The 21,445-nt window shown below is 44.3% G+C and overlaps 1 protein-coding gene across 1 annotated transcript; it reads left to right on the top strand.

Annotated features, from left to right (window-relative positions):
* The first annotated feature begins 464 nt into the window (after positions 1-464).
* On the top strand, positions 465-20,239 carry Them4 (thioesterase superfamily member 4). Its single transcript, XM_032897834.1, has 6 exons — positions 465-665; positions 8,147-8,333; positions 12,378-12,537; positions 13,402-13,509; positions 17,664-17,788; positions 19,240-20,239. The coding sequence occupies exons 1-6, from the start codon at positions 594-596 to the stop codon at positions 19,278-19,280; spliced, it is 693 nt and encodes a 230-aa protein (XP_032753725.1). The 5' UTR covers positions 465-593; the 3' UTR covers positions 19,281-20,239.
* The last annotated feature ends 1,206 nt before the right edge of the window (positions 20,240-21,445 follow it).

Genomic DNA, 21,445 nt, shown 5'->3' with positions numbered 1-21,445 from the left:
ACTCTAACCAATCCAACTCTATCTAGCCAGTCCAAGAGCAATATCTTTGATAGAGACGGTTTTTGCTAGAATAAAAGTTGGTATACATTTTCAGTATACAGACATACTTGCGCACATGCAAAGAGAAGGGGCAACTGAAGAGTGTACATGTTAAATAGAAGAGACTGACAGAGTTGAAAATGTGCGAGTGACCTACAACCGGAAGATCATGTATCAACACCATCAAACAGAACCCAGTAATTATCCGTGCCTTGTTTGTGCTCCTACCCGGCGGAGATGATGAATCTTTCTCTGGCTGGAGCGTTAACTGCCTGGGGACAAGGAACTAAATGTATCAGCTGTCTCCCTGCGCCTGTGCGGGAGTTCGAGTTATCTGTAACCGTGGCTGAGAGCCGGACGCAAAGTCTCCCGGAACCAAAAGCGGGCGGCGAAGACTCGGTCCGCCCGAGTTCGGGGAGGCGCCAGCATCCTGGGCGGCGCGCGGCTCCGCCCTACACCCGCCTCCACAGTTAATAGTCCGGAATCCGCGTGCCGGGTAGTGTGGCTCTTTCTGGTTGAGAGGAGATTGCAGCGTCCTGCCCTCGGCTTGAACGATGTTGAGAAGCTGCGCTATGCGCCTGCGCACTCTTGGGGCCACGCCTGCGAGGCGGCCTGAAGCAACGAGGGTGAGTCCCGGGACTCTGCTTTCGTGGGGCGAGATGGGAGACTCCCCGACCGAAGCTAAACTAACACCTGCTCCGGGTTGTTACGGGGCTCACGGGCTCTTCAGCCCTGAGATTCGAATCAAGAGGAGCCGGAAGGGAAGTGACTCGAAGTTGAAATAGGTCAGCAGGGATGGGATCGCCACTACTATTTCTGAGATATTAAGAAAGGTTAAGCAAGGTCACCCAGAAAACCATGAAAGAGCCATTACGGACCCTTGAGACCACTTATCCTTAGCAGGGATCTAATCCTGGTGGACCCTGATTCATTCGTTATAACCAATTCAGGAAGAGGTAGGAAGCTTCTGATTGTCAGATATTACGCCCTCTCTAGCCCGTTTTCATCATCTTAGAGGATGTTAGGAGACTGAATGAGATAATGCAAGGGAAGCATTTAACTACCTGGAATATAAATCTTAAATGTTGCCTGCCCTAATTTTTATCTCTGCTTTGTTTCATTGATGTAGTCAATACTTGTTGAGCTCCAACTATATGTCAGGTGTGATTGGCCACTGATAAGACATATTATAGTTAGATAAGGAAAAAAGCGGGGGGGGGAGTTTCCTCAAGGAATTTACGGTCTAGTTTGGGAGGATGGGGTCAGTTTGCCAAATCAAATGTTTGTATACTGTGTGTTGTAATAAAGAACAACAGGGAACGGTTCTGTATTGAGAACTGAAAAAGAACTTTGGTTATTAGGTAATTATGGCTTCTCTCTCAAGCTACTGCAGCTTCCTGCTAGACAGTAAGAGAGGGCTGTAGACTCTCAGTGATGGACACACACACAGTTTTAAAATAATAATGAATGTTGATGGGTTGTCATCAGTCGGGTACCATCTGGCCGACTAGAAAAGAAAATGATTTGTACTGATCTTACAACAACAAATATGTTACTTTATTACATGTTGGTGCCCAGCAGACTATGCTGAAAACATTTAAGCATCAGTATTTACGGGCTTTTTCTTTTTTTCTTTTTTTTTTTTTTTAACATCATGCTGCTTTCGATTCAGTAACTTATCTTAAAAAGGAGGCATAAAAAGTCATCACTTTACTTACAAGTCCAACTTCCATAAATGTATAACTAAAGATCAAGCGTGACCTCTCCTCTACTGAGAACAAAGGGTAATGATTATCCCTACAACTTGTACTTCATCCACAGTCTATACTATGAATTTACAAGTGCATTCACAAGCAGCTCTTAGATCTCTTTGAACTGAAAATTGAGCTGCTTTCATTTCCCACAGCTCCGTAGTGTCCGTGTAAGGTAACCCGGGCATGCTTCCAACTGAGACAGTAGCTCCACTCCTGTTCTTAGCCATTTACACTTTCACACCAACAAGCATCTTTTCCTTCTAAACTTGCCACACAAGTCTGGAATCATCCAAGATTCCTCTACTTCCTCTTTCCCAAGGTTAATAACTCCCGTTTCCCTGGGTTCTAGTACTGAATGTCACTTAAACCTTTTTTTTTTTTTTTTTTTTTTTTTTTTTTCCACGTGGAGAGGTTTAATGAGAGAAGAAGAATAGAAGAGGGGAGAAATAAAGGCCAGCCATGAGCACATGGAGGGAAGGGGGAGGGGATAGGGAGAGAAGGGACAAAGGGGAAGAGGGCAAGAGAGCATAACCTTTCCTTGTTCCTCTGTACCTAGTTCAGCTCTGGGCCATAGCTAACCCTGATTTTTATCAGTCTTTGCTACTTTCTCGGTTTTCTCACTATTTTAACTCATCCTTTGCACTTGGTGAAACTTTCTATAAACCAATGTCGTTACTTTGCTGAAGGCTCATTAGGAAAATGAGCATTTCAACACACAGACTTCATGATTCTTACATGATTGCCCTTTATAAAAAGAAAATAAAAAAAGAGCTGGGCAGTGGTGGCACACCCTTTAGGGCCAGCACTCAAGAGGCAGAGGCAGAGGCATCTCTATGACCTCATAGTCAATAGAGGAAGTTCCAGGACAGACAGGGATACACAGGGAAACCCTGTCTCAAAAGACAAATAAATAAAATAAAATAAAATAAAATAAAAAAACAGAAAGAAAAGTCTTTATTTTTAAACTCATTTATTTTTTGTGTATGTTGCCCCTTGTATATCTGTGGCAGTGCCTATTCAGACCACATGAGGGTGTTGGATCCCTCTGGGCCTGGAGTTATGGACAGTTGTGTGGCTATATGGGTGCTGGAAATTGACCCTAAATCCTCTGGAAGAACACCCAGTGCTGCTAACCACTGAGCCATCTCTCCAGCTCCATGATTTCCTCTTTAAGTAGTTTCATCCTAAGTAAAAACACTTTTTCTATAACAAGTATGATGTGCTAGGTGCTGGAGAGATGGCTCAGCAGTTAAGAGCACTGGCTGCTCTTCCAGAGGTCCTGAGTTCAATTCCCAGCAACTGCTTGCCGATTCACAACCACCTATAATGAGTTCTGATGTGCATGCAGATAGAGCATTCATATACATAAATCTTTAAAAGAATATGATGTGCTTCTCACGTCCTGTGATACGCAACTATATGTAAAGTGTTTTATTATTACTGTAATTATATATTGTTACTTATATTTTAAGCGTACATCTATCCTTGTCCTTGTGGTACCTAAAATCACCTTTCACACTTATTCTCTTATACCCATAACCTAGAAGGTTAAATTCAAGACCTGAGTTGGGATCCCTCTTCTGTATTGTCAACCATGTCTGGCCGCACCTGTTTTCTCTGCACTTTCCATGGTGAAGGCTGAGACCCTAGCGTCCTCCAGTGTGTCCTGTAGCCATTTCATCCTCTGGGCCATTGCTTAAAGTAGCCTTTAGTTCTCTCTTTCATGAACTTTGGCTGCAAGAAATCAATCTGGGTTTTCTATTGCCCTGTGTTGTTTGTTTAAGTATTCCATGAAAGCACCTGTATTCATATCTATGTGTAGTTAAATGTCCTGTTATCTGAGGCTGCTCACACTTAAAGGCAGAGCCTGGGTCTTCTCTTTTTGTCTTTTCTGTCCCCTGTAATAAAAAGGTACATAATAGAACTCAAAACAACTTATTGGATTTTATTTTAAAAGTTAAAATCAGACTGGGTGTGATGTAGCACACCTTAAATTCCAGCACTCAGGAAGCAGTCGGTGGAACAGAAGCCTAGCCTGATCTACACAGAGATCCGGAGCAATGAGACCCTGTCTCAAAAAATAAAACTTTAAGTTAGGTAAGTAGGAGAGCCCAGGGAGCATTCTGATGGCTAAAAGTCTTCAGTTAGCTGTATTTCTTTAGCCTGTAAGAGGATGTGAAAACTGATCCAAGCTGGGGATTCCTACTTGAGAGATCTGAATGAGGCCAACAAGATGGCTTGCTAGGTATTTGTCCTGCAACCTGACAACCTGATTTCAATCCTAGGAACCCATGGAAGGATGGAAGGAAAGAATTGACTCCACAAAGTCAACTGTTTTTCTGGTTGAGGTCGGGGAATATGAAAGGCCACATGCCTTTAATCCCAACACTCAGAAAGCAGAGGCAGGCGGATATCTGAGGCCAGCCTGGTCTACAGAACAACTTCCAAGACAGCCAGAGTACACAGAAAAACCTTATCTCAAAAAAGGTGTGTGGGGATGATTACTAAACTGAGCATTGTGACACATACCTTTAATCCCAGCACACAGAAGGCAAAGGCAGACTGACCTCGTGAATTCAAGGCCAACCTGCCCTACACTGTGAATTCCAGGACAGCCAGAGCTACATAGTGAAACAATGTTTGTCTCAAAACAAACAAAAATGGTTATTACTAGGTCCTGGGGAGATAACTTAGTGGTTAAGAGTTCCTCCTGCTGTCTTGTTACTTTTGTATTGCTGTGAAGATACCTTGACCAAGGCAACTTATAGAAAGAGTATATTGGGGGCTTACAGTTTTAGAGGATGAGTCCTTGACTGTCACAATGGGGCACAGGGTAGCAGGCAGTCATGGTGCTGCAGAGGGCTTACACCCTTGCCTGCAAGTAGGAGGCAAAGAGCTAACTGGGAATGTCTGAGAAGACGGAAAGAAAAAGACAGCAGGCATGGGGTGGGGGTGCTGTGCTTACTAAATGCAAGCTTGAGTTCAATCCCTGGGACCCCATGATGGAAGAAGAGAACTGATTCCTCCAAAGCGCTGGCATGCTGGTGCACACCTTTGATCTTGGCACTAGGGAGGCAGAGGCAGGCAGAGTTTAAGGCCAACCTGCCCTACATTGTGAATTCCAGGACAGCCAGAGCTACATAGTGAAACTCTGTAAGTTCAAGACCAGCTGGGTCACAGAATGAATTCCAGACCATCCAGGACCTCATAGTGAGCCCTAGTCTCAAAGAAAAGGAAAGAAGGGAGAGAGGGAGGGAGGGAGGAGGGAGGGAGGGAGGGAGGAGGAGGAAGGAAGGAAGGAAGATTGATTTCCAGCTGGACACCAATGTACATGCCTGTAATCCCAGTATTTGGGAGTCAAGAAGGTCACAAACGTAAGGCCAGGTGGGGTATATTGCAACACACTTCCTCAAAAACAAAATAAAATAATTTTTTGAGATTGCATTTCAATTACATTATTTCTCCCTTCCCTTTTACCCTCTAAGCCCTCTCATATCCCTTCCTCATTCTCCTTTAAATTCATGACCCCTTTTTAAGATCATTTGGTTTTGTATGTTTATAAGGATCCAGCTGGGGTCATCTGGCCTGGTGCAGGCTTTACCCTTTACCACTGAGCCATCTCACCAGCCCTTTGTTGTTGTTGTTGGTGGTGGTGGTGGTGTTTTGCTTTGTTTTCATAGAGTACTTGAGACAGGTTCCCTCTGTTGTTCCTACTGAACCAGGATTGGAGTCAGCCCTGGCATCAGCAGAAGCTGATTCTTCCATCAGTGAGTGCAGCATGGTGTCAGGGATGTGGTCCAAGTGACACAAACAGTAATCAGAATGGACTGATTATGGTGACTACAAGTAGAATGCCGCATGGTAGATACCTTCTGTAATGGTAACTGTTGTGAGGTTCCTGCCGAAGCTTTTCTGTCTGCTGTCTGGGAGCATTTGAGTGTGCTCCCCCATAGATCACATGGTCTTCCCCGTCCTCCAACCTCCTAGTTGTTGACTGGAGTAGTGGCAACACTCAGTACTCCAGAGAAGTATTGTGGTTGGAAGTCATAGTTACCATGACACCGACCTCTCTTCTGCCTTCCTCTTGTCCCTCTTGTATTCTTTATTGTAATTAACTGTCATTTACTCCATGGTGCCACAGGGACTGACTGTAGTATGTATCCATTGCTTTATGGAAGTTGTCCTCAAGTTCTGCTTTACCATAATTCTCACCGAGTTACCCAGCTGCCTCCAAGCAGAACCCTCCATTTGCAGCCACAGGTACTTATGAATATTTCATAAGGGATGGATTTTTATAGGACAATTTGTCTTATTTAGGTAGGCAGTTTATATCATTATCAATTGGTTGTGAGTTTATTGTGCAGACATTTTGTGGAATTGGAATTTGCTGATATAAATCTGATTGCTGAATTACAAGCTTAATGAATTTTGATTTTAACGGGTTACTGGGAGTTGTGACTATAACCATTAGGAGGTGGATGCAGGAAACATGAGCAGAGTCCTCAATAAAAGAGCCACGAGGTAGGCAGAATGTGTGGGACTGGCGTGGAGGCGACCCACCTTGGGAACTAGATGGTAGAAATGCAAGAGGGCAGCTGCCAGGCTTAGAGAGTATCAGCGGCAGTGTGGGATGGAGATTGGGAGCTTAGCAGGTGAGATGCTTTGCTGACTGAGAGGAAAATACCCCCGCAGATGACATATGGCCCACCTGCACCAGCAATAGCGCGGAATGGTAGAGATTCATTTATTTATATTTACTGTAATGCCTACACCTCTATATCCTGCTCCTTTTCTTGTTTTCTACTAATTAATTATTTTATTCATTTACATCTCAATTGTTGCCGTCTCTTCCTGGTCCCCCTCACAGAGTCCTTCCTCCCTTCCCTTCAACTCCTAGGTTGCTCCCTCTACCCCGGGCATCTGCCATCTCTGAAGCATCAAGTCTCTACAAAATTAGGCATATCTTCTCTCACTGAGGCCAGACAAAGCAGGCTTCTGTTACATATGTGCATGGGGCCTTGGACCAGTCCATGCAGGTTCTTTGGTTGGTGGCTTAGTCTTTGGGAGCTCCCAGAGGTCCAAATTAGTTGATACTATTGATCTTCCTGTGGAATTGCCATCCCCTTTAGTTCCTTCAGTCCTCCTCCTAACTCTTCCATAGGGGTCCCTGACCTCAGCTTAATGCTTGGCTGTGATATTTGTATCTGTCTCAGTCTGCTGCTGGTAGGCCCTCTCAGAGGACAGCCATGCTAGGCTCCTGTCTGCAAGTACAACATAGCATCAGTAACAGTGTCAGGGTTTGGTACCTACCCATAGATTCAAGTTGGGCCAGTCACTGGACAGCCTTACCTTCAGTCTCTGCTCCATTTTTGTCCCTGCATTTCTTGTAGACAGGAAAAATTTGAGGTCAAAAATTTCGAAAGTGGGTTGGTGTCCCCATCCTTCCACTGAGGTTCCTGTCTAACTACTGTAGGTGGTCTCTTCAGGTTCCACCTCCCCACTGTTGGGCATCTCAACTAAGGTCACCCACATTGAGTACAAAATAATCATGGGAGGCAGAGGAAGGGAAGGACCTGCATGGGAGAGGGGAAGGGGAGGAGAAGAGGGGGACAGGATCAGGTATGGGGGGAGGAGGGAAGAGAGAGGAAAGAAACCCAGGGGGCCAGGAAAATGAATGAAGGTGCAGGTGCCAGGGATGGGGCTGGAGTGGGGAGAATCTCCAGAAAGTTCCAGAGACCTGAAATAGAAGAGGTTCCCAGGACTCTGCCCCTTCTCTTACACTTTGACATTGCCTAGCTTCTTTTAGACTTTAATTTCATCATCTGTAAAATGGGGACAATTGTTAGTTCCTACTGCACAGAATATAATAAAACCCTTCAAACTATTTGATGCCTCCTTGCATTTATGCAGATTGGTATTGGGTTTTGTTGTTTATACTTGTTGGTTTTGGTTTTGGTTTTATATACACTACTCTTTCCAGATGACTACTTTCTATTTGTCAGTATTCATGGCAAAGAGCCAAATACTGAAGCTATACTCTTCCCTGCGTTCCAGCCTCCTATGTGTGCCCCAGCTGTGTGCCTCTGATAGTGTCTGTCCAGCCCTCTATGTCTGGCTTACCTCGGCTTAATGCTATCCTCACCAGTAGCTAGCTGGAGAGTTAGCCATCACTGACCCTTTGTCATTCTCCTGCTTCTGTGAAGGGGTGTGAGACCAATGAGCTCTGAAGTTCCCAACCATTCTGAAGTGATCATTCTCTAGCAACAAGAAAAGCAGCATTGTAGTCTTAGGAACTTGCTGAAAGTGTGAAATACTGCATATCTCCTATTCCTCTCTTTCTTGTCTCTCTTTAGAGGTTATTTTCTTCTGAGGAAGTCATCCGTAAGGACTATGCTCTCCCTAACCCCAGCTGGACTAAGGACCTAAGACTCCTTTTTGACCAGTTCATGAAGAAATGTGAAGATGGCTCCTGGAAACGTTTGCCTTCATACAGACAAAACCCTCCTCAAGCCCTTCAAGAGTTCCAAACCCGCTTTGTTGGTAAGAATAATTTGTAAATTATTCCCCATAAGTAATAATTTGAATATCAGTGTAATGAGAAGGAAGAGCTGGGCATGGTACCTTCCATGTTTATAACCCCTCCCAGTAGAATGAGGCAGGAAGATCCTGAGTTCAAAGCCAGCCAGGGCCACTTAGCAAGTTCAAGACATGGACTGTGAGCTTGAGAGATAGCTTGAGAGATAGTGGTTAAGAGCGCTGATTGCTCTCCCAGAGGTCCTGAGTTCAAGTTCCAGCAACCACATGGTGGCTCACAACCATCTGTAATGGGATCCGATGCCCTCTTCTGGTGTGTCTGAAGACAGCTACAGTGTACTTATACATAATAAATAAATAAATCTTTTTAAAAATGAAAAAATAAAAACAAGCTCTCTTCCCCTTTTCTCTCTCTGACCCCTTTCTCCCTCTCTGCATAGCAAGACCCCTTAGATGGGAAGAAGGATAAAAGGAGGGGTGGAAAGCAGAGCCAGGAGAGACTAAAGGGTAGAGAAAGAAAAAAGAAGGGAAATAGAGAGCAGGTTAGAAAGAAAGGAAAGAAAATAAATAAATACCGTGCGGGGAGTTCTATAGTCACCAGTTTTACAGGCCAGAAATTCACTAAATTTTGTAGAAATTTTATATTCTCATAAGAGAATATAAAACAGACAGTCAAAAAAATGAGATGATCCCTGTAGGGTGAAAGGGCCAAAGGATAAATACCCCAAGCCTAAAACCAGGACTAGGAAACAGAGTCCCACCAATCACTGAGCTTGCTACAGAAACACACCAGTCACTGAGCTTGCCACAGAATCCTGCCAATCCGTGAGCACACACACACACACACACACACACACACACACACACCAACAACAACAACAACAACACACACAATCCCTGAGCTTGCTCCAAGCTCAGGACTTGAGATCCCACCTGTTCTCACTCTAGGAAGCTCCCCCACGCCACCCCCACCCCAAGAAACCTCATGTAAACCCTGGCTTCTGTTCAGTTCCCAGCAGCTTCTCGAAGTCACCCTGCTGGGCTTTTCCCATGCAATAAATTTCTTGTGTGAGGTTTGTTGTGCAGCCTGACTTTGTGGTGATCCTTGACTCCTGATTACCAGGATACCTCTTAGAGCAAAGCTGCTATTCTTGCACTGGGGAAACCTTCCTCACAGCCAGAGCAGAGCTGTAACACTCCTGTAGCCTTTCTCTTCAGTACTGCAACACTTACAATCCCAACCTGGCATCTTGAAGCTGACATCACCAGTTTCTTTCTCTTTATCTCAGAATTTGGCTCCATCCCTCTGAGGTCAGAGCACTTGAATCACCCTCTGTCTTAGTTGAAGTTACTGTTGCTCTAATGAAACACCATGGCTAAAAGCAAGTGGAGGAGGAAAGGGCTTCTTTGGCTTACATTTGCATGCTTCATTTCGTCTGTAAAGGAAGTAAGGAAAAGAACTCAAACCAGGCAGGAACCTGGAGTCAAGAACTGATAGACAGACCATGGAGGGGTGCTGCTTACTGGCTTGCTCCCCATAGCTTGCTCAGCCTGCTTTCTTATAGACCCCAGAATCATCAGCCCAGGGATGCCACCATCCAAAATTGGATATGTCCCCCCTCATTGGTCACTAATGAAGAAAATGCCCTACAGTCAGATCTTACTGAAGGGTTTTCTCACTTGAGGCTCCCTTCTCTCTGATGACTCCAGCTTGTGCCAAGTTCATACAAATTAGCCAGGATACCCTCCAATCTCTCAGACTTAAACCCAATGACAACCTACCTCATACTCAACACTCAGAAATTACACTTCCTGACATCCTTAGTTTGTTTGATTTTAACATACTTTGTATCAAATACATATTTTAATTTCCAGAGAGATTTGTTTGATTGATTGAATCTCTGAAGTTGATGACTTTAAATTAGCCCTTAATGTTTCCTGACAGTCTGTCTCCTGATACTCCTAGTCTATTGACTCTCCTGCTCTTCTTTTTACTCACACCTCTAATTCTTTCCTGGTCTCACTCTCAGCTGGTCTTGCTTTTTATTTCACTACATGAAAATGAAAGCCAACAGAAGAACATTTCCAAGCTCTCACCACCTCTCGTCCCCTCCTCCCTATACCTAAGCGTGATCTACCTCTACCCTGCAAGAATGAACTGACCAAGAATGACTTGTGTGTTGTTTTTCTTTCCCTTGGCCTGCTCTGGACATTCCTCCCTGCCACACCTTGTCAGCCACAGACCTTCCACAACTGCATTGCTTCTCTCAGGAACTCTGTAGCACACCAACAGCAGGCTCTCATAGGGTGTACCCATTTTCTCAGTACACAGTATTCTTTTTTTTTTTTTTGAAGATTTATTTATTTTACTTATCTGAGTACACTGTTACTATCTTCAGACACACCAGTAGAGGGCATCAGATCCCATTACAGATGGTTGTGACCCACCATATAGTTGCTGGGAATTGAACTCAGGACCTCTGGGAGAACAGTCAGTGCTTTTAACCACTGAGCCATCTCTCTAGCCCTCATAGTATTCTTTTTTAATTTAACTTTTTATTGCTTCTTTGTGAATTTCACATCATGCATCCCAATCCCACTCGTTTTCCTGTCCTCCACTCTTGCAACCTCCCACATAAAAGAAAAAGAAACTCTCATTGTAGAAGCAGTAGTGTGTCACAGGATGTCCCACAGTATACCCTTTTGTCCACACAGCTTTACTTGCAAATGTTCATTACAATGAGTTATTGGTCTGGTTCAAGGCTTCTGGCTTCTGCTACTCTATCAATCTTGGATCCTCTCTGGGACTTTTCTTGGATATCCTGTTGTTGCCCTGTGTCGTAGAGATCCCACAGCTTTGGATCTGTAGGCCTGGCCCCTTCACATGCTCCAGCAGATTATCAATGGGATAGATGTTAGAGTGGACCAACTCAAAAGCCCTGGATCTAGACCTGGATAGCTAAGCCAACTGTCCTGCACCTACACCTGGGAAAGTTCTCCAGATCTGCCCCACCTAGTTATCCAGTGATACAGCTAGCAAGGGGCAAGCTAGCTCTCCTGCTTTCATGCCATTGGGGATAGCTCACCCTTGCCTAAACCAGCAGGGCCAGCTCTATTGCGCTGCCCAGGGGAGGTACAGTGTCTGCTCTCCCAAGTGCCGCAGCCTGTAAGGAACAAGGCTAGGTCTTCAGCTCTCATAACCCCTGGAGCTAACTCATCTGTCTTAGTCAGGGTTCCTATTCTTGCACAAAACATCATGGCCAAAAAGCAAGTTGGGAAGGAAAGGGTTTATTCATCTTAGACTTCCCCATTGCTGTTCATCATTAAGACAGGAACTTACACAGGGCAGGAGCTAAGGCAGAGGTCATGGAGGGGTGCTGCTTACTGGATTGCTTCCCCTGGCTTGCTTTCTTATAGAACCCAGGACTACCAGCCCAGGGATGGCACCACCCATCTGTTTGTCTGTTTTGTTGTTGTTGTTGTTGTTGTTGTTGTTGTTGTTGGGTTTTTTTGGTAGGTTGGTTAGTTGGTTTTTAATTTTTCAAGGCAGGGTTTCTCTGTGTAGCCCTGGCTATTCTGGTACTTGCTCTGTAGACCAGGCTGGCCTCAAACTCAAGGATACACCTGCCTCTATCTCCCAAGTGCTGGGATTAAAGGGATGTGCCACCACCACTCAGAGTTTTATTTTGTTTGAGATAAGGTTTCATGTAGTCTAGGATGGCCTCAAAATTACTACGTAGCCAAGGATGGCCTTGAACTTTTCCTACCTTCCAGTGCCTGTGTTATAATCATCTACTGCCCCACGGTTTTACATGGTGCTGGAGCTCAAGAAACCTGAGCTTGGTGCATGCTAGGCATGCCCTTTGCCAATTAAACTACATCCCTAGCCACTGTACTGTTTCTTGTGACTCTTCCATTCCTTTCACTGGTATTTTAATTAGTTATCCATCCACATATGATTTTACCAGAGTATAGGAGCCTAATTCTGTCATGGCATTTATCTTATATCTGTTTTTTTCCTCCTCTACCCATATCCCAATTTCTTTATAGACTCAAAGTTTAAGAAAGAAGAACAAATGTCAAAGGCACAACAGTTCACCAGAAGCCTAGAGGAAGGACTAGGCTTTGAGTACGCGATGTTCTATAATAAGGCTGAGAAGAGAATTGTCTGCTTGTTTCAAGGAGGTCTTCACCTGCAAGGAGTGCCTGGGTAAGAGCCATGTCCTAGCAGCACGGAGCTGATAGTCTTATTTCACATATCCAGGGACCACAGAGACGACATTAAAATTGTAATGTATATGCAAATTTATTGAAATGGAAAGATGTTTATAACATACTATTGTAAATGGTGCATATATTACTATAGGACCTAGAGCGACAGAGTATGATGAATACATTTGTATTGGTTTAGCTATGACATGGTAGTAGTATTAAGGTCCTTCAGGTTTCTTCTTCTATTTATCCGTACTTTCTAAACTTTAAAGATTTCTTTTATTTTTATTTTAAACTCTGTGTGTGTGCATGTGTGTATATGTGTGTGTATGTATGTATGTGCATATGTGCATGTGAGTGTGTGCATGTACGTATGAATGTGTATGTATGTGAGTGTATATGTGTTTTTGTGCACACACTTGCATGAGTGTCGGATCCTCCTGGAGCTGGAGTTGCAGGTGTTTGCGAGCCACCCAACACAGGTTCCGGGAACTGAACTTGCATCCTCTGCAAGAGTACATGCTCTGAACTTCTAAGCCATGGCTCCAGCTTCCCTTTCCAACCTTAAACAAGGACTGTGTATACATACAAGCATGTTTCTTATATAAATTTTAGCTTTTTGTGCTATGATATGATTACTACTAATAAGAATTACTATTACTAAGAATACTAATATAAGTATTCTTTCTGCTATGGACAAAGTTAAGGATATGGATTTTCTTTAACGTTAAATATATATATATAAGTATAAATAAATATACTGAACACAAGGTAAATGTATAAAGACACTTAAATAATTTCTATCTTGAGAGGCTATTCCCTGAACTTCTTACACTTTCTCTTGCACTGCTGTTGTGACTAGATTTGTTCATGGAGGTGCCATTGCAACCATCATCGACATCACTGCCGGCATGTGTGCATTTTCCGAGGGCATTGTCATGACTGCCAATCTCAACATCGACTATAAAAAGTAAGTCTGTGGTAATTTTCCTTACATTCTTAAGTCAGACTATCCAGTGGCAGTTCCTAAGTCAAGATATGTGTCTGTTACTATCCCGGAAGTGCTCCCAGGCAGAGGCAGAGGGGCAGAGGGGCAGAGAGGCAGAGGGGCAGAGGGGCAGAGGGGCGCAGAGGCAGAGGCAGAGGCAGGCGGGTCTCTGAGTTCATGGCTGGCCTGATGTACAGAGCAAGTTCCAGGACAGCCAGGGCTACACAGAGAAACACTGTCTCAGAGAGAGAGAGAGAGAGAGAGAGAGAGAGAGAGAGAGAGAGAGAGAGAGAGAGAGAGAGAGAGAGAACAGAGAAGTTCAAGCCCATAGTCCAAGCTCCCTCCTTTTCCTGTTGTAACAGTCTCATCTTGTGGCACATCTGTGCAGAGGGTCTCACTCCCACATGAAGGTTACAAAAGTAAACCCATACCACTTAGGAAATCACTCTGTAATGCTAGCTGGTCCACTACACTTACTTAAAGCAAAGCGTTGCTCCTGTTCTTTAAGAGGAAAAAGAATGGCTGGAGGCATCCTTTGCTAGAGGGTTTTTGTCCCCGTAAGAGTTTAGGCTACACTTTGTTCTCAGAGTGAGAACTCTGCCTTTCAGAAGTGCAGGTCAGTGTGTGCAGTTGGTTACACACTCAGGAAGCTCACAATCAAATTAAATCACACCCTGTGCTTTTCACTGAAAATTCACTTACACACTGGATAATCTCAAGGTTTTTATGATCTCATAACCTAATAAAACCTCAAATCACATCTCCCGACATGATAGTTCCTCCTCTGTTAAGATTTATTCCAGATTCCATTCAGAAGGCTGGAATGCTTGGTGGTGGTGTTGGTGGCAGCAGCATTGGCAGCAGCTTATTATTATTATTATTATTATTATTATTATTATTATTATTATTATTATTATCCATTATATCAGTGAGATATTCAAGCATATCCCACAATTTATTTACATGCCCACGGCAGCTAAACTAATGGCAGACATTCCCAGCTTAAATGCAAAGTGAGAAGCAGAATTCCAGTCAGCTTGACATGGATTCTACCAAGTTAATACATCACTGGCTTCTCTCTGACCTTCAGATCCAATCAGAGTGAGAACACTTTTCCCAGAAGGATGTCAGGGCTACTGATGTCCTCAGAGATGGCAATCTAATATGTTAAATAGTGGCTTGAAATTATCTCAAGAATGAGGGGAGGGAGAGAGGTGCTTTGAACCCAGTATAGAGAGAAAGGGGATGGGTATAATAGGAACCATTCAAAGCCCCAATAAGAGGCCCAAAGTAGTTTGGGGGTGGGGGGAGCCAAAGAAAACAAAGAAGAAGAAAATGATGAACATATTCTGGTCTAGAATGAAAGAACAATACAAATCCACAGAAAACATGACAGGTATCAATCAGGATAAATAACAGTGATCTACCTAGGTAATTCTAAAGAATCTCCAAGCTCTGCAGAGTGTCAGAGTCCGCTCTGCTGAGAGAGTGTCAGAGTCCGCTCTGCTGAGAGAGTGTCAGAGTCCGCTCTGCTGAGAGAGTGTCAGAGTCCGCTCTGCTGAGACGAGTGTCAGAGTCTGCTCTGCTGAGACGAGTGTCAGAGTCCGCTCTGGTGTGGTAGTCCACACCTTTAATCCTAGCACTTGAGGGGGGAGTGGATGAAAAAGAAAAGAAAAATCAGAAACAAAGAAGCTTCCGTAAGAGAACTGTCTCAAACACAAGAGGGCAGCATTACCCTAGCAATAAACCTCCCAACAGCAACAGCAGAGGCTCAGAGACAAGTCTTCACCTCAGGTTTTCGTGGAGCCAAAACTTGAGAAAGGTTATGGAAAACTAGGACAATGCACAGGGGACATACAGAGGACTAGCATGGAAGGAAGGAAAACCATGGCAGAATGACCAGAGACAGACGCTGGAAGAAGACAGTGGGCAGAAATGGTGCACATGCAGAACACAGACCTCAACAGCGGGGCCAGTGTCTGCACTCTGCAGAATAGCAAGAAGCCGAAACATGGAAACAGTGACGGAGTTGGAGAGAAGCCAAACAGAAGTCCTTTTATTTTTCAATAGGGAGCAGATTAAAATGAGTAATGATTAATAAAAGAAGCAGTAAAAGAGTCCAAATAAAAAGGGGAAAAGCTCAATCCTCTAGAAGAATAAAAAGATCAGAAAATGTGAATCAGATAGAAGGCCACGTAAGCGCACTTACATCAGTCTGAAGACGGGTTATAAAGTCCAGTAGAACACTAAAAGATGAGAACGACATGATACATTTAAAAATACAGAAAATTAGATTTTTTGTTTGTTTTTGCTTTTGAGACAAGGTCTCTGTGTAGCCCTGGCTGGCCTAGAGCTCCTTATATAGATCAGGCTAGCCTTGAGTTAACAGAGATCCTCCTGCTTCTGCTTCCTGATTGCTGGGTTAAGGGTGTCCACCACAATGCCTGGCCTGACACAGCAAAGTTTTAAAAGAAGGAAGATAGGTAAGACAAAAGCTAGCCAGAAGAAAACTGAGATCAGCAAAAGTCAATATGTACCCCCCCCAAAAAAGTGATAGTAGGTACAGAGAAAACAGCTTCAAAATAATTAAAGAATCAAACTGAGCATGGCAGGAATCTGCAACCCAGCACTACTGCATTAAAACAGAAGACAGAGACAGAATCAGCCAGCAATGTGCAGGCCAACCAGCCTGGAGGGGATCCCTACCTTAGCAAGGTAGAAAAAACCAATCCTCAAAAGTTGTTCTCTTTCCTTCCTTACATTCTCCATAAAACATACACATCTGCCCTTACACACACACACACACACACACACACACACACACACACACACACACACACACACACACACACAGAGTAGACGAAGTTTTAAAGGAAACTGGGTAGATGGGTCAGAGGCTGAGCACTGACTGCTCTTGCAGAGGATCTGAGTTCAGTTCCCAGCACCCACATTAGTGAAACCGCACTAACCTGCATGTATTATCACAAAGACAGTACATAACTTTAAATTTTTAAAAAGAGATTTAACAAAAGGTGCTGAACAGGAAAGATTGCAAAATGTCCTCAGGACCTTGGCAAGCCTTGAGTAGATGCCAAGAGAAAAGCAAAGCCTGGTGTCTCTCTATCAACAGGGTCAGCAAAAGCTAGTGGGGATGGGAGGGACACCTGGTCCAGTGGGCAGTCACAGTGACAACTTCCTTATATCATAGAGTCCTTTCATCCACATGGTGGTGCTGTCGGAGCACGGAAACTTCCATGACTTAGCTTTCCCATCAGCCTCTGACCTTCAAAGAAGGTTCATTTCATTGTGGTACTCCATTCTAGCTCCAGGATTCCTCAAATGACTAGCCACTAGACACATGTAGCTACTTAAATTTAAGTACATGTTAATTAAAATGCAATAAACTGTAAGATTCAATTTCTCATTTATAGTAGCCACATTTCAAGAGATCAGTCACCACACATAGCTACCACATTGGACAGCTCAGCTATGGGATATTTATATATGTAGCAAGTTCTACGGATGGCACTGGCTGTTACCAGACAAGTGCCCTAAGAAGAAGTAGATAAGAAAATTTTTAATTACATTTATGTATTCATTATGTCAGGGTGGGATGCATGTATGCCACAGCACACATGTGGAGGTGAGAGGCAACTTGCAAGGTCTCCTTCCACCATGTGCATCCCTGAGATTGAACTCAGGCCATTAGGCTTGGCTGCAAAAGTCTTTACCTACTGAGCCATCTAACTGGCCCAAGAAATATTGAGAAGAGCAGAGAAGCTGACAAAGACTACCTCGTGGCCTATTTTCCTGTCTTCCTGCTGCTGGCATCAGACTAGGTTCTGGATCTCCTTAATGGAAAAATCTCTCCCACAACACAGCTGGAAACCCTTGTGGTCTCTTTGAACTGGAGCCCAGAAGCCCAGTGTGGGACTGCATGCCTGTTCTTCCCTGCAGGCAGTAGTGTAGGAGAAAGGAAGCAGGAGAAACTTTGGTGTTGGAGCTCTAAGAAGTAATTCTAGCTAAGATAGTTGCCACTCACTGGCATCGGGTATAACATCTACTCTGTCGTGCACCTGATAATCTTTTGATATTACATAGACTTAATGAAAAATTATCTTTTCTTCCTTCTGCAGACCTATCCCCCTTCTTTCTGTTGTTGTGGTAAATAGCCAACTTCAAAAAATTGAAGGAAGGAAACTTTTTGTTTCCTGTACTATTCAAAGTATTGATGAGAAGACTTTACATACACAGGCAACAGGTAAGAAGCTGCCACTGTCTCTTTTGGAAGTTGGGTTGGATTAGGGTTTTTTGCTTTTATTGTTTAACACATAGAAAATGTGATTTTCATGCCATGCACAGAACAAGATGAATATTTTTGAAGTTGGGTTTTAATTTGAGTGATTATTGTTTGAGACAAGGTTTTGTGTAGCCTGGGATGGCCTTGAAACTGCTATGTGGCAAAGCATAGCCCTGAATTCCCAATCCTCTGCCTCTGCTTCCTGAGTAACTACGTTATAGACTTGACTCACCACACCACAGCTGGCTTAGGTTGGTTGAGGGTTTTTTTGTTTTGTTTTGTTTTGTTTTTCATTTGTTGTTTTTGTTTTTTTTTTCATTTGGTTTGGTTTGGCTTGGTTTTGCAGGTGGGGTTTATTTCAGTGCTTGATCAAACGCTAAGGCTTTGTACATCCTAGGCTCTAGACAAGCACCGTGCCACTGGGCTGCACACCCACCTCTGTGGCTAACGGCGTTCTTACAGGTTGCTAGTGAAAGGCCTATTTGCCAATATCCATCAGAACTGGTGAGATATCCTTTGATCCAATTCCAGGACTGTGTCCCATAGGTAACAGGAAGTTGCTGTGGTTCCAGGATTGGTGCATCCCAACCTCATTTTCAATTGAAAAGAAAGTGAGCAAAGCATAGATTCACATCAGTGGGAAACTGACATTGACGATCTGAATCCGCAGTCAGTTTGCAGCTCCATTCTAGGCTGTAAGCTTGTGATCCAAGTCTTCCTATTCTAGATTGCTTCTGTTGCTGTGATAAAATGCCCTGACCAAACTCAGTTTAGAGAAAGAAAAGATTTGTTTTAGCTCGCACTGCAGGTCACAGGCCACCATTGAGGGAGGTCCAGGTAAGAACTCAAGGCAGTGTCCCATGGAGGTACACTGCTTCGGTGAGCAGGCTCACGCCTAGCCTTCTTAGCCCAGAACTATGTGCCCCCACAGACCAATCTGATATAGGCAATCCCTCAGTGGAGACTCCCTTCTCAGGCGCCAAGGCTGACAGGTTGACCAGAAAAGTTTATTAGGACACTCACTAAACCTTAACGTATCAGTTGACTCAGGCTACCTCTTTATAGAAATATTAATGAACCATGACGTAGTGGAGAACATGGTGGAGGTACAGGAAGGTAATGACTTCGAAAATCAAAAGTAGTTTATTTATTTTTGAAACAGAGTTTCACTGTGTAACCCTCACTGGCCTAGAACTCACTATGGAAACCTTGAACTCACAAAGATCCTCCTACCCCTCCTGTGTGCTGGTATTAAATGTGTATGCCACCACCACCAGCCAAAAGTTGATTCTTATGTTTTCTAGGAAATGAGAGTAGAAAGATAGAGATACAAGAAATGTCTGTCTGTTTCCCCTGCTTGGTTTCATCAAATGGAAAACAGTTGACTTATAATCATCTGTTCTTTTGTTTAGCCTTATTTATAAAGCTGGATCCTGACAAACCTTTGACATAAAAGAACTCTGGTGAGTTCCACACTGTTCTGCATGAGATCCCCGCCCCCTCCAGAAGCAGCACCTGTCTCCACTCCTGTCACAGCTGCTGAATCCCCCAGGGAAAGTCTGCTCTCACAGCTCCTTCAGCGCAGCCTCTGATGTGGCTGCAGGAACTCACTCTCACCTTCCAGAGTTATCATAAGAAGTACTTCCCGGGGGCGTCTCAGCAGTAATCTGTTTGTCCATGTGACAAGTGTGTGGTTCTAACTCGTGAACAGACTTCAAAACTAACAAGCATAGGACCTGCTCTGCTGTGGACTGCAGAAAAAACAAAAGACTGTATTGAGACTTGGGCTGCAAATGTGGAAATGCACGAAAACCACAGGCAGGGATAGATCCACGGAGCGTTGAGTGACGTGCGTGTGTGCACAAGCCGCGCTGGGTCTTACAGAGCTAAGTTTGTTGTATCTGAACAAACATCTCTTTGGCCACATCAGGAACACAGCTCATTGCTGTGGGAATGGCCCTCACACATCATTGTCTGGGGCCCTAGAGATTAAAATACTGTTCATTTTTCCGGCCTGTGCTGCTGTAGCTTAGAACACTGTAGTCTATCACCCCTGGAAGAAGGCTCTGTTACATTTCTGGGACTGTAATGAAGAGCTACAAGCTGGGTGGTTTAAACAAATAAAAAATGTCACTGGCACAGCCCCAGAGGCCAGAAGTCTAAAAGTATTAACAAAACGTTGCTTCTTAAGATTCTGGGTGGGCACTTTCACATCTCTCCTGGCTTCTACCAAGGAAGCATCCAGCTTTCCTTGGTTTTTAGACACAGCATAATTCCTAATTGCATCTCTTTATCATCTTCTCTCTGTTGTACCCACATTTCCCTTTGTGAATGTTTATTTATTTATTTGTCTGGGTGGGTGTGTGTGTTCAGGTGCTAAAATAAATTGGGAGATTAGTGTTCTAGAAAGTGTATTTGCTTCTTGTTTTCACATTTGTTTGCATATGTATGTGTGCCATGACAGTGTGTATGGAGAGTTCAAAGGGCAGCTTAAGGGAGTTGGTTCTCTCCTGATATGTGGGTCCCGAAGATTGGGCTCAGGTCATCAGAGTAGCAAGTACCTGTACCCTCTGACCCATCTCTTCATTTAAAATGTTTTTCTTTTTGTCGTCTTGTTTTTCTTTTCTTTTTGATTAATTAATTTATTTCTTTACATCCCAAACACTGTTCCCCTCACAGAGAGTGCCTCCTTCCCTCCCGCTTTCCTCTGAGAAGGTGGGGTCCCTCTAGGTATCCCCTACCCTGGCGCTTCAAGTCTGTGCAGCATTAGGCTCATCCTCTCCCACTGAGGCCAGGCAAGGCAGCCTTCTTGGGGAAAGGATTCCACAGTCAGGCAGCAGTTTTAGGGACAGCCCCCTGCACCAGTTGTTGGGGGACCCACATGGAGACTGCACATCTGTTACGAATGTACTGGAGGCCTCAGCCCAGCCTGTGCATGTTCTTTGATTAGTGGCTCAGTCTCTGAGAGCACCAAGGGGTCCAGATTAGTTGGCTCTGTTGGTCTTCCTGTGGAGTCCCTTCAGGGCCTTCAATCCCTCCCCCAACTCTTCCATAAGAGTCCCCAACCTCCATCCAGTGTTTGTCTGTGGGTCTCTGTCAGCTGCTGGGTAGAGCCTCTCAGAGGACAGTTATGCTGGGTGCCTGTCTGCAAACATAACAGAGTGTCATCATTAGTGTCAGGGATTGGTGCTTACCCATGGGATGTGTCTCAAGTTGGGCCGGATATTGGTTGGCCATTCCTTCAAGCTCTGCTTTATCTTTGTCCTTGTATTTCTTTTAGACAGGACAAATTTGGGGTCATAAGTTTTGAGGGTGGGTTGATGTCCTTATTCTTCCACTGGGGGTCCTTCCTGGCTACAGGAAGTAGCCTCTTTAGCGTCAGTATCCCCACTGTTAGGCATCTCGGCTAAGACCATCTACATTGACTCCTGGAAGACTCCCCATCCCTGGTCTCTGGGACTCCCTACAGATTCCCCCACATCCCTCACCTCCGGGAACTACAGATCTCCATTCATTCTCCTACCCTCTAGGCCTCTCTCCTGTCTCTCCCTACACCTGATCCTAACCCCACACACACTCCACTCCTCCCTCTCCCATCCACCTCCCTCCCTCCCTCTG

This window comes from Rattus rattus, chromosome 3, assembly GCF_011064425.1.
Source record: "Rattus rattus isolate New Zealand chromosome 3, Rrattus_CSIRO_v1, whole genome shotgun sequence".
NCBI classification, from domain to species: domain Eukaryota; kingdom Metazoa; phylum Chordata; class Mammalia; order Rodentia; family Muridae; genus Rattus; species Rattus rattus.
This window is presented reverse-complemented; position numbering and strand designations above follow the sequence as displayed.

Coding starts and splice junctions, on each gene's coding strand:
- Them4 (XM_032897834.1), top strand. CDS start 594: ATGTTGAGAAGCTGCGCTATGCGCCTGCGCACTCTTGGGGCCACGCCT. Junction 666..8,146: donor GGCGGCCTGAAGCAACGAGG/GTGAGTCCCGGG, acceptor GTCTCTCTTTAG/AGGTTATTTTCTTCTGAGGA. Junction 17,789..19,239: donor TTTACATACACAGGCAACAG/GTAAGAAGCTGC, acceptor TCTTTTGTTTAG/CCTTATTTATAAAGCTGGAT.